This window comes from Scyliorhinus torazame, chromosome 3 (assembly GCF_047496885.1).
Source record: "Scyliorhinus torazame isolate Kashiwa2021f chromosome 3, sScyTor2.1, whole genome shotgun sequence".
Classification (NCBI taxonomy): domain Eukaryota; kingdom Metazoa; phylum Chordata; class Chondrichthyes; order Carcharhiniformes; family Scyliorhinidae; genus Scyliorhinus; species Scyliorhinus torazame.
This window is the reverse complement of record NC_092709.1, coordinates 268,956,104-268,969,113: the sequence shown is the minus strand read 5'-3', so window position 1 is coordinate 268,969,113 and position 13,010 is coordinate 268,956,104. Positions and strand designations below refer to the sequence as shown.

Here is a 13,010-nt window from a genome sequence, read left to right as displayed (position 1 = left end):
ATAGCCAAAGCCCTCATATGAACCAGCTAAATTATGCATAAAGGTGAAAGAAGCTGAGCTACATTTCTTTGGAAAAGAGGAGACTTCAAGGTGACTTAATTGAGGTTTGAAGATTATGAAGGGGAATTAAAATATTCACTGTAATGAAATATTCGAATACCAGGGGACATACATTAAAATGAGGAAGTTAGGATGAACTTTTCCACCCAAAAGGTGTTGTTTAATAAATTGTCAGAGAAAGTCATTAATGCAAATGGATTCAATAGCCCATTAGATGTGTTTCAGAGTAGGAAATACAGGGAGAAGGCAGCGTTCGAAATTCTGGGTCTGATTTGGACCCAGTATTGTTTTAGCCACCCCAGTAAGTGATACTGAATAACCTCTCATTGCCCAACAGCTGAATCTGGGAATGGATCAAAAGGACTCTTTTGTACCTTTCACAATTAACAGATGATTAATCTGTTATTTTAGCAAGAATGTGCAGGGAGAGAGATGAGTGCCTCAGAATAGCTCAGCACATTTCCAGGTGGTCAGTTGGAGTAATATTGTCAAAGGTCTGACGGGAATAAAAAAGTGGATTAAAAAAGCATAAAAATCAATCTTGAAATAAATTCAAATGTTTCGAGCCCATCTCCCTCCAAGATAACAGAGCTCATGGTGAAAAGCTAAAACTGCCCCAAATTGGCATTTAATCCAGCTGTGCCCTCCCAGAAAGGTATAAAAAGGATGGTAATGCTGTTGTCCACATTGCAAAGGAGTTTAAACAACAGCAAAATACAGTGGATGCTGGAAATCGGCAATAAATCAGAAAATGCGTGAAACACTCAATACATCAGGTTGCATCTTTGGAGAGAGAAATAGTTAACGGGTGTGATTTAATGTAAATGAAACAGCCCCATGGTCAAGTGCATTTAGCCGGAGATTTCCCGGCACTGGGAGCGCCGAGAATGACCCCGCTATTAAACAGGACACTGCTTCAATCTGGGGCCTCAACGAGGAATGCCCTGCCAACGCCGCACTTAGTCCCTGCATTAACAAACCATTACAAGGGGACATAAATTTAAGGTGAATGGTGGAAGATATAGGGGGGATGTCAGAGGTAGGTTCTTTACCCAGAGAGTAGTGGGGGCATGGAATGCGCTGCCTGTGGAAGTAGTTGAGTCGGAAACATTAGGGACCTTCAAGCAGCTATTGGATAGGTACATGGATTACGGTAAAATGATATAGTGTAGATTTATTTGTTCTTACGGGCAGCACGGTAGCATTGTGGATAGCACAATTGCTTCACAGCTCGAGGGTCCCAGGTTCGATTCCGGCTTGGGTCACTGTCTGTGCGGAGTCTGCACATCCTCCCCGTGTCTGCGTGCGTTTCCTCCGGGTGCTCCGGTTTCCTCCCACGGTCCAGGGATGTGCAGGTTAGGTGGATTGGCCATGATAGGTTGCCCTTGGTGTCCAAAATTGCCCTTAGTGTTGGGTGGAGGTGTTGACTTTGGGTAGGGTGCTCTTTCCAAGAGCCGGTGCAGACTCAATGGGCCGAATGGCCTCCTTCTGCTCTGTAAATTCAATGATAATCTATGATTAATCTAGGACAAAGGTTTGGCACATCATCGTGGGCCGAAGGGCCTGTTCTGTGCTGTATTTTTCTATGTTCTATGTTCCATTAACGAACTCCACTCGCCAGTGCAGGAAGAGATAAAGATAGACTCCTCACCACAGCCTTCAAACTCCCTAATGTCCCAACTCACGAATAAGGGAGTCATCCCACCCCCCTCCTGAGGGCAGGGCACCCCCGAGCCGGAAAACTGACACGAACATGATGCCACCTGAGCACCTTGCCCTTGCCAGCCTGGCAATGCCACCTGGGCACCCCGGAACTAACTGCTCACTTGAATATGCAAATCTGGGTCCCGCAATCAATGGGCGGGATCCAGATTGCGACACCTTGCAAAATATCATTAGATCTCGCAAGGCGTGATAAGGCCAGTAAATCTTACGAGAGGCCTCTCAAGAGTCGGGCGCGATGAGGCCGATAGATCATGTCCAACATTTCAGGTCATCAAACCTTCATTAGAACGAGCAAAACATAGAAACATAGAAAATAGGAGCCGGAGGAGGCCATTCTGCCCTTCAAGCCTGCTCCGCCCTTCATTATGATCATGGCTGATCCTCCAACTCAACAGCCTAATCCTGTCTTAACCCCATATGCTTTGATCCCCTTCACCCCGAGTGCTGCATCTAACTGCTTCTTGAAAACATACAATGTTTTGGCCTGTGGTAGAGAATTCCACAGGCTCACCACTCGCCGGCTGAAGAAATCTCTCCTCATCTCTGTCCTAAATGGCCTACCCCGTAACCTTGGATTGTGGCCCCTGGTTCTGGATACCCCCGCCATCGGGAACATTCTTCCTCCATCTACCAAATCTAGTCCTGTTAGAATTTTATTGGTTTCTATGAGATCCACCCTCCCCCCCCCCCCTCATTCTTCTGAACTCCAGTGAATACAATCCTAACCTAAAAGATGGAGATGTAACAGTGACAGGGAAAGGTGGAGGGAGAAAAGAACAAAATGGACTGTCTACAATAGTCAAGAAGATAGGCAAGATTAAATGATGAAAGGAATGATGCAGTAAGGCAAAAAACGAAGGTAATGGGTCAAGTAAAGAAACAAATGATGGGTCTAGGGGAGGTGTAAATGGCAATAGCAGAATTATTACCAACACCTGCTGTCCAAAGCTCCACAGAAGCTTGAGGAACAGCACCTTATCCTTCACTCAGGCACTTTACAGACTCTGGACTCAACATTTAGTTTAACAATTTCAGTTCATTAATGGCTGCTTCCATTTTTCAGATTTCCATCGTCCGCTGTATTTTGCTTTTATTTCCCCTAAATCATTCATTTGTTTCTTAGATGCCCCATTGCAACTCCATTTTACTTATTCCATTATGCCTTCTGCTATTTAATCTCTCCTATCTTCCATCCTATCCCAGGCCTTCCCTTTTTTTGTTCTCCCCTCTCCCACAGCTGCCACCGTCCACCACCCCCCCCCAAACCCACCAAGTTACCCTGCTTGGGTACTTGCTTGAAACCTGTTACATCGCTCATTTTTACCAGCTCTGATGAAAAGTCACCAAACTGAAATGCTAATTCTCTCTTTCTCCAAAGATGCTGCCTGACCTGAGTATTTCCAGCATTTTCTGTTTGTATTGCAAAGGAGCTTGTTCCAGCTCTTGACTTTGACGTGTTTAATGCTAAATGCAAGCAGAATAACAATTGAGATTCCATCATCTTCAGTCATGACTTGCTCTCACCCATGAAAAATAAATAACAACCGCCTTTAAATTTTGCTGTTGGATAATAAAATAGATGGATTGGTGTTTTTTTGGGGTGAAATAATGAGGAGGAATTTAATAAAAACGCATTAAGCATTCAAACACTAACATTCCACAGCAGAATGTGATAGGGACTGAAAAGTGTGCACGTTCTCATCAAAATACTGAGTTTAAGTATCAAACCATCATTAGATTTATGTTTTGCTGTGTTATATAAAATTCATATGTTTTATGTACTGGGTTTATGCTATGTCTTTTTTCACTTAGTTGTGTACTGAAAATCTAAGACATTTTGACTAACTGCCTTGAGTCCCTGCTATAGCTTCTTGAAATGAGAACTGAAAACAATTCATCAAAGCTAATTCCAGTGCTCCAAGGAATTATATATAAAATAACAAAACCAGTTGCCATTTGACAAGAAGCCTTTCTCTTGCCCCTAGCTTCCAACTACTCCCACCGAGTAACACTTCTTGTTATTTTGGTTATACAGTCAGAGTGTTTTTTCCCCTGATTGTGCCTCCCTTGTTCCTCCTAAATTCCAAGTGTATCACATTCAACACGTTCAATCAGTCTCCTCTCTGCATCCCCACTGTGTATCCCCGCCCTAATTTATTTTGTTTCAGGACCTGAAAACTGGAACGTCTTGCTGCCCTCTACCCCCAGGGTTCCCATTTTCCTCCCACCTACTCTGAAATTCAAGCTTGACATCATGTGACCATTTATTTTTAATTCAGTTTATCTATTTTCTATTTTCAACCTTGCCGGCGGCTTACACTGTGGGCATTAACTCTTCATCTAGCTACCTCAAAATGTTATTTGTTGCTTTACGTGCGCTTCATAAATTGCATTATTACTCAGGAAAAACATCATTTTTCTTTTTTTTTAAATTAGGGGTGGGGGAGATATCAGCTAACACTCAATAGAGTAGAAACTCATCCCTAGCAGTTATGCAAAACAGGTGATATCAGGTCGGATGCAGCATCTGATATTCCTTTTCATTATGGTCAATGAAACTGAGCATCAGGCATTGCATTTCACCAGCAGTATCACTCATTTTGTGCCGAGCAAAATTTCTACCCAATCTTCTGAAACGCAGTTGAAGCACATGGTCAGAATCACATTTGGTCTACATTACATTGATCAACTCATACTCCATTGTTCTCAATGCTATGTACTGGCCCAGCCTAAATCCACTGAATGAATGCCCCTCAAACCGGGCAACTTCATTCAGGTGGCAACTACTCATGATGCCACAATTATCGGTTGGGTCTCATTTGGTAGAATTAACCGCTTTGATTGCTCTGTATGCAATGATCAAAATTCTATGATCCCAACAAGAATTTAAGAAACCAAGTTCTCATCTGGATCTGTAAACAAAAGTGTGTTCTTTTATTGCTTATGGCAGCAACTGAGCCTTAACAAACTGGCTCCAAAGTAACCCTAGAGAGAAATGGGATTGCTTGAAGGAGGCATTATGAAAGTGAAATTTTAAAATAAGATCAGAAGTCAGGATGTGTTGCAGTCCAGATGATTTGATTGTGCTGATAACAGATGATGCTGAGAAAAGAAATGAACCACAGCTTGTTTGTTCTCTCTGTTATCACCAGAAACATGTTTTTCACAAATTGAAAACGTACAACCTTCCTGTCCTAAATATTGCAAATCAAAGTCAGAAGCAGCAAGAGCTCAATGAGGCTCCTGGGAGGTTACATGGAGTCACAGCGGTGCTGCTTGGCAACTCTATTGATTAGTTTTCTTTTCCTTCTGCCTTTCAGGGGGCATCTTCAAGCCTAGTGGTAAAATTTGCAGACACTGACAAGGAACGCACAATGCGTCGCATGCAGCAAATGGCAGGGCAGATGGGGATGTTCAACCCAATGGCAATTCAATTTGGTGCATACGGTGCCTACGCTCAAGCGGTAAGTGGCACCTTATTTCATTACAGAAGCAGAGTACGATTTCGGAACACCCATGCACATTATTCCTGGCGACGAGGAGTAAAAGTGCTTATCTTGTCCGGCAAATTGAATTAGAACAGGAATAATTCATGTTTTCAGTAAAGTGTTACTAATATGCAAATCTATAATTATTATAGTCATGATACATTAATATATCTATAATGGACATATTATAGTATATCTATATGTAACAGCTGTATTATATATTCATATATCTACAGTACATCTACATAATTTTCCTCCATGTTAAACATTCCAGGGGAAAAAGTGTTACTGCGTACTTGTGAATAGTAGATTTCGGTAATCTTTGCTGCAGTAGCTCAAATACCCAAGTCTTTCAAGAAGCATTGTTACCATGGAAACGCTTTCTTACAAGACAGCTTATAATGGTTTTATATAGACATGGTAACAACGCTTAGTGACATGATTGCTTGGTCGGGTGCAACTAGCACTGCTAATGATTTTAAATGAAAAATTCAGCTAATATTCTGAAAGCCTCAACATAATAGTTTGTATTGCATTAGGATTGGTCAAAGAACCAAGAACAAAACTCTGGTGCTCATCACCAAGACCTGTAGCTTACCCAGCCGATGCTACAGTATTATGTGAGATCTGCTCTTTCATATATTTTCTTGGCACTGTTGACACTTTATGAACCTCCAATTGTGAATTGGGACTAGGGTCAGGACTAGGTTATCTGTCAGTAACATATTAAAACACACCAGCTTCCCTAAAACAGTTGAGTGGCACAGTGGTTAGCACTGCTGCCTCACAGTGTCAGGGACCAGGGTACAATTCCGGCCTTGGGTGCTGGCTGTGTGGAATTTGCACATTCCCCCCGTGTCTACGTGGGTTTCATCCGGGTTCTCCGGGATCCTCCCACAGTCCAAGATGTGCAGATTAGGTGGATTGGCCAGGCTAAATTGTCCCTTCGTGTCCAAGAATGTGTATTTTAGGTTAAGGGATAACAGGAATAGGGCGGGGAAGTGGGCTCGTATGGAGTGCTCTTTCAGAGTGTCGGTGATTTGAACTGAGTCAGCTTTTGCTCTTGGGAGAAAGCTGAGACCCCAACAAGCCAATTGATAGCTCCACCTCTGGAGGCCAAGCAACAGGAAATACAGAAATTAGGAGTAACTCTATTGAGAAGATGAGGCCATTGCCTTAGCACAAGTTTAAAATAGATACTGGGCATTTCAGACTCTCTAACATCAAGGGCAGGGAGGTTAGCTCTCACAGGCTCCCACCTCTTCTTGATGCCAGATACCTTGATGATGCACTGAGTGCATTTGAATGAAGGACTGCCATCCCCACTGCCCTCCAGGAACCTGCAAGCAACTTAGCATAGGTTTGCTTGTCATTCTCCCACAGTGTGAGCCCCCCAACCCACTGCTGGGTTAATACCAGTGGCAGTGGGGTGATGCCCTTATGTCAGCATGAATTCTCCACTTAAAGGCCTCAATTGGTGATGGGGTGGGAATGTCATTCCCAACACAGACTCAATCGGGATGGAGTTTAGATAGTGGCAGAGTTTGCATCAATCACCCTCTCATCTGATTAAATGTCTCCAATCACTAAACCTGCCATGAGGGAGGCCATTAAATTCTACCCAATGTTTTAAAGTTAAAAGTGATGTTGGTGTTAGAACAGTTGCTGCTGAGAGGAAATAAATCTCTGATTTAAACTGGAAAATTAAAGCCTAGACTTTGGATTGAGCTTAAAACAAAATATATGGCGGGGATTCGCCGTTTGGGAGGCTATCTATGTTCTCCCGGCAGAGATGAATTGCAACCGGTTTACGATCCTCCTGGGAGCGCAAACCAGCAAGCAATTCTGTATTCCCTGTCATGCAAATTTATGCATAGCGTGGAATACGAGGGATTCCCAGAGGAATCCTGTTGTCAGGCCACCATCTTGAGCGGGTGACCCGATAGGGAAGTCCCGTGTCCATCCACCCTCCCTGCCAGATCGCAAAACAGCCCCGAACCCCACCTCCCCTGACCCCTCTCCCGCACTGCAGCCCCCATTCCCGGATTACCTGAGTGCCCCCCTACACCACATTATGGAAGTGACCTGATTCATCCCACTCCCAGGGACCCCGGTAAACAAGAGACTCTCCAGGGACCCCTGTAATAGGGAGAGCCCCACAGGACTCCTGTAATAGGGAGAACACGCAGCTGTAACCTTGAAGTTCCATGTGTCCATACCTCAAAGGAGAACAGCTGTGACCTGTCTCTGGTTCCCACAGATCCATTGACTGCAAGCCAGTCATAGATTTCTAGTAGTGGTCTGTGATTGACAGCTTCTACAAACCATCTGCAGCTTTGATTTATTCATCTCCCTTCATGGTTCAGTGGCCTAAGTGGTGAAACCCCAATGTTTACAAACATTGACCACTTCAAAAAGAGGTAAGTGCATTCCAATCACTCAAGCGTGAAGATGGAGTGTGGCCCTCGGTTGGGCTCGGATGGTCTGTCCCAGCATGGTCCTAGCGTGGTAGACCTCGCGATGAGCCAAGGGGATAACTCATTGGGGTGGGGGGATACCCAATTGGTCCACTGCAAGATCCACTACGCCAGGGCCACACTGGTAGAGACTACAAGTAATCCGCATCCACGTGATTCATGGCTGCGGGAACTATAGAATCACAGAAGCCCAGAGCATAGGGTGCCATGCATACTAAATGGATGTCGCTTAAGATCCATTAAGACCCATTTGCATTCATTTATATCGCCCCACCGGCATATGATCATGGACCTCGTTCCCACGTCAGAAGGGTCAGAGCATCACAATCGGGTCGATGCCTGACATTGATCTCGATTTTGCCCCAACACTCGATTCTTCATTCCATCCGAGGATATGACCAGGGCGTCCAGGGACGAAGAATCACCCTCATAGGAAGAATCACCCTCAGGGGCTGGTTTAGCACAGGGCTAAATCGCTGGCTTTGAAAGCAGACCAAGGCAAGCCAGCAGCACGGTACAATTCCCGTACCAGCCTCCCCGAACAGGCGCCGGAATGTGGCGACTAGGGGCTTTCCACAGTAACTTCATTTGAAGCCTACTTGTGACAATAAGCAATTTTCATTTCATTTCATAGATTAAGAAATTGCAGTATCAGAAAACATAACAGACTAGCAAACAAACTATACTTAAGAACAATATAAAAACAGACAACATTGGAAAGACTTAGTCAGTCAAGCAGCATCTATGGAGAGAGAAATGGAGATAACTGATGAAAAGTCATCAACCCGAAATGTTTCTCTCTCCATAGATGCTACCTTACCTGCTGAGTATTTAGAACAATAGAATTCCTATCTGAAGAAGACCATTCCCAGCCCATCGAGTCTGCACCAACCCCCAAAAACGCACCCTACTTTGGCTGACTCCCCCACCCTAACCCCGTAACCCATCTAACCTGCACAACTTCAGACAGTAAGGGGCAATTTAGCATGGCCAATCCACCCAACTGTCACATCTTCGGACTGTGGGAGGGAACAGGAGCACCCGGAAGAAACCCACACAAACACGGGGAGAAAGTGCAAACTCGACACAGTTATCCAAGGCCGGAATCGAATCCGGGTCCCTGGCGCTGTGAGGCAGCAGTGCTAACCACTGTGCCACCGTGCCACCCTGTACTTTTTGTTCCTATTTCAAATTTCTGGCATCCGTAGTATTTTCTTTTTGCAGAGAAGGACATTATACTGTTAAACATGCAAAGGCTATTCACGTAGAGGCAAAAGATTTCCTCAGTGTACTTAATTATCATCGAAAGGCAAATAACCACAGGTAACACTTCCATGATGTAATAGAAAATTTCCCACCGGTCTGGGAAGATAATTGGGTAAAGCTGATTAAATTAACGTTATTTTGTATTAAGACAATTAGTATGAGTATTTTTCCTGCCTTACATAACTTGATATTCTATTATTCAATGTGTTGTGTACTGTGTAAAGATATAGTAACATTCAGCACACTGTGTAACATTCAACACACCATGAAATGAGTACATATTATGAGCAGACACTAGATTATGTACGTTGTCAAAGATACTGTACAGTGTTTGTTCAGAAGGGTATAGATAACAAATTGGTATTATGATGAAAACAACTGAAAGTGATTCAAAGAGGAAATTGAATGGATTGCCAACTATCACATGAGAAAGTGTTTAGGGTGAGCATGAGTGTGCAGGGCCTTGTGGCAGTAACAGCTGACATCCTTATTAGTTCCATGCTGAGCTGACATATTTGGAGGCCAAAGCCACAGTGATGCTGGCAACATCAGATGACCTGTATGGTTTTATGCATATAGGTCAAATTTATGAATATGCATCGGTGGAGCTTTTTCTACCAGAAGTGCATTTCACAAATTTGGATGATGAAGTCAACATGCTTGACTTCCAATATAAATATTCAATCAGGTATGTAGTACCCTGTGTTGTCAAGTTTGACATAAAATAACTTTGTTTGATGTCACAATGGTGCGAATTACCCCGCACATTTTAAGTGAATGTCTCAGAACTACAATTTTACAGCAAAATGATTAAATCCATAGCAGATTGGCGGGGGGGGGGGGAACACCTAAACAAATTTTAATTGGTTCATTTAAATACTTGACCATACTTGTAGTCATGACAATAATCCCTTTCTGTATCTAGTGCTTCCTGAATGCAGCTTGGTGTAACTAATTACAGTTATTTTGTTGTGTATTTTGGGAGATTTTCTATTTCCTTAAAGCTTGCTGAAGTTCGAGTAGAAACTCAAAAATTGTTCTGCAAAGTATTGATTAATACAGTATGGTTTTGAGCATGTGTGTGGGTGGGAGGGAGTTTATGCTGCTAATGTTAGATATACTTTTTGCAAAGTATTTTCGACAATCCTTTCAAAATAACATGAAATGGAGAGACTACCAGTAATTGGTGGTACTAATTTGACAATACAAATCATATTCACCCTGACAATAAATATGATCAACTTAATTCACTGCAAACGTTACTGTATCTGAAGAGTCTTATTCTGTGTGATTCTTTAATCTGGTATTCTCTGTTGGATAAAAATGTCCTGCTCACATACACACACAGCATTTGGGAACTGGAGTATGTGACAGCAATAGAGACACTAATTAATTCTGGTGCAGCAGCTAACTATGGTGTAGGGAGCATGTATCAGCTGTCATGCTGCAGGCGCCATCTAGTGAGCCTCTCAGACTCTGATGCTTCAAATAACGTCTTGTACATAAACCTTAATCTGCTAAACGTTTGGTCAGTCAACTGCGATTATTTTGTGCATTTTAAAATGACAACCACAATACTTTGAGGAAATTTGAATCTATTGCACCCTGTGGGACAGGCATGTTGTCTGATGGCTTGTTTCTGAGAATTTGTCAGTTCATTATATCCACCATTCCGGTGGGGTGAGCATTTAAACTAGCAATAGGGTAGTAGCTAGTGTCGGTATGGATTCAAATAAGTGCAATTTGGTCAGAAAGGATCCTGAGTTAACATTTGGTATCTGAGGTTCAAGAGCTTTCTATATATATTTTTAAAAAGCTGTTGATGCTAGACATCTGGCGTAAGAGAGAAAATGTTATTAACACACATCCGCAGGAGAGGAGATACCAGAGTTTTAGGATTATTTTAGCCTTTGAGAGGGATGATCTATCAAAATGGAGCCAATTGGAGGCACAATGTAGCAATCCATAGGTAATGAGAGGGAAAGTGAGAAAAATCATAAATGCATGAAATTCATCGGAGTATGAATAACAGCACATTTAAAACTACTATTTATTTTAAATGATTGTAGCTGCTTTTATCAACAGAATAATTTGACAGTAACAATACTAGATGGAATACAAAATCTGATTTTAAGTGCTCTTAGATTAAGTGCAATTTGTGCTTTAGTGCAGCAGTACTCAAAAAATGCACCTCCAGGGCCACTTATGCCTGCTACCTACTTACTTCTGTCCCATCCATGGGGATTTTATTTGAATATAAAAGGGGCTCAAAGAAAAACAACTTTAAAGCCAGTTATATATTTTTTAACCTCTTAATGCAAGGCTCAACATCAACAATACATTGTATCAGTACTCCCCATGCTTACCTTAAGCTCACTCTGGTGCTTGGTAGGAAGCCTGGGGGCAAATGACGCAGCTCGTTGTCATAATAAACCAAATGTTAATGATTTGTATATTGATTGAAAAGTAGATGTCAAATCGCTCCACACCAGTAGGTCCAAACTATATTAATAAACCTGTTTTACTTCCTTCATCATTAATAATATAAATAAGGGTGAATTTCTTCCTCCCTCCCCAGTAGTAAGGGCCTTGACTCAGTGGTAGCACTCTCACCTCTGAACCAGGAGGTTGTAGGTTCAAGCGCATGATCTTCCGGTCCTGCCAATGGTGCCAATGGGGGTTCCCAGCAGCAGAAGGTGCGAACAACGGAAAACTCCGTTGAGGGCGGCGGAACCGGAAAATCCCATCCGCCGGCCAATTACTTCTCCCCCAGAAAACACGTCGTGGGGGGGCGGGCGGAAAATCCCTGCCCCAAGTCTCACTCCAGAGGCCTGAGCACCTAATCCAGGATGACACTCAAGAGCGGTATTGAGAGACTGTTGAGGAAGTGCCGTCTTTCAGGTGAGATATTAAAAACCAAGACTCTAATTTGCCTCGCAGGCAAATTGTAAACACAAACTCCATCATACTGTTTGATGAAGAGCAAGTACATGCTTCTCAGTGTTATTGACAGCAGTTACCTCTCAACCAATATTGTGGTGTCCTTTGTGATGCTGTTATCAGGATGGATGTCGTAGTGTTCACAAAGACCACAGAAGCTAAGTTCATTAACAAAGCTAACATTTATTTACACAGCTTAAATTAAGCTTGACCACTTACCCCTATAGTAAACAATAATTATAGTAATCTACACTCTACTAACACTAGTCTCTACACTCTAACTCTAACTGTGTACTCTATCCTCTCTAGATCACTCCTATGCACTCTATTCCAACCTTCACTCTCTCCCAGAATTCTGAGAGTCAGTGCCTTATATGGTACTGCATCTAGCTCCATCTGGTGGCTAATTGTAACATGACATCAGCTCTTGTGCACTGAACATTTCTATAATGTCACAAATATCACAAAAAAAAAGGTTGTCTGGTCATTAAATATTTGAAGGGAAGAAGATTTAAAAAGTTGTGGGGTGAGAGCAGGAGAGTGTGATTAATTGAAGAGTTGGCACCGGTATGATGGGCCAACTGACAGCCTTTTCTGCTGCATCAGAGCCTCTGATATCCCCAACTCTCACTTAACTGATCAGCTCTGTGTGGCTTAATCTTTGTCCGTATTTTGCAACCTTGACAGAAATTAGGCTGGCAGTTCTCTAAGGCGGGACTTCTTCCCGAGTGAGGGGCAGAAGTCCCGCCTGCAGTTAAATTAACACTCATTCGTGTGTGAAATTAAGGCACAGAGTCAGCGGGTAACAGGTGTTCATGGAATGCACTCCCTGCTAACTCATTGGATAGCGGGAAGGGAAACCCCGCCATCTGGAAAATTCAGGCCCTTGCAAACTCAAGGCTTTTCTTTTACTTATTTGAACCATGCTTCATTTTTGATTCTTCATTTGCACCATCTTACTTTTCTTGCTTGGAAAATTGAAAGAACTTGCAATAACGTAGTAACTTTTACACATTCAGTAAAGTGCGACATAGCAAAGTTTCACTTTTGAATT

At 42.8% G+C, this 13,010-nt stretch overlaps 1 protein-coding gene across 23 annotated transcripts in view; it reads left to right on the top strand.

The window, feature by feature from the left end:
• The window catches only part of celf4 (CUGBP, Elav-like family member 4), a 1,524,235-nt gene that overhangs the window by 1,249,073 nt on the left and 262,152 nt on the right, over nucleotides 1–13,010 (top strand). For 12 of the 23 annotated variants that reach the window (XM_072497243.1, XM_072497242.1, XM_072497260.1 and 9 more), the window contains exon 6: nucleotides 5,106–5,249. The exons of 1 other annotated variant lie outside the window; for it this stretch is intronic. In XM_072497243.1, coding sequence (XP_072353344.1) covers nucleotides 5,106–5,249 — 144 coding nt within the window. Of the gene's footprint in view, nucleotides 1–5,081; nucleotides 5,250–13,010 lie in introns of all 23 variants that reach the window. 10 more of the 23 variants (XR_011940282.1, XM_072497251.1, XM_072497244.1 and 7 more) reach the window with 1 other exon arrangement.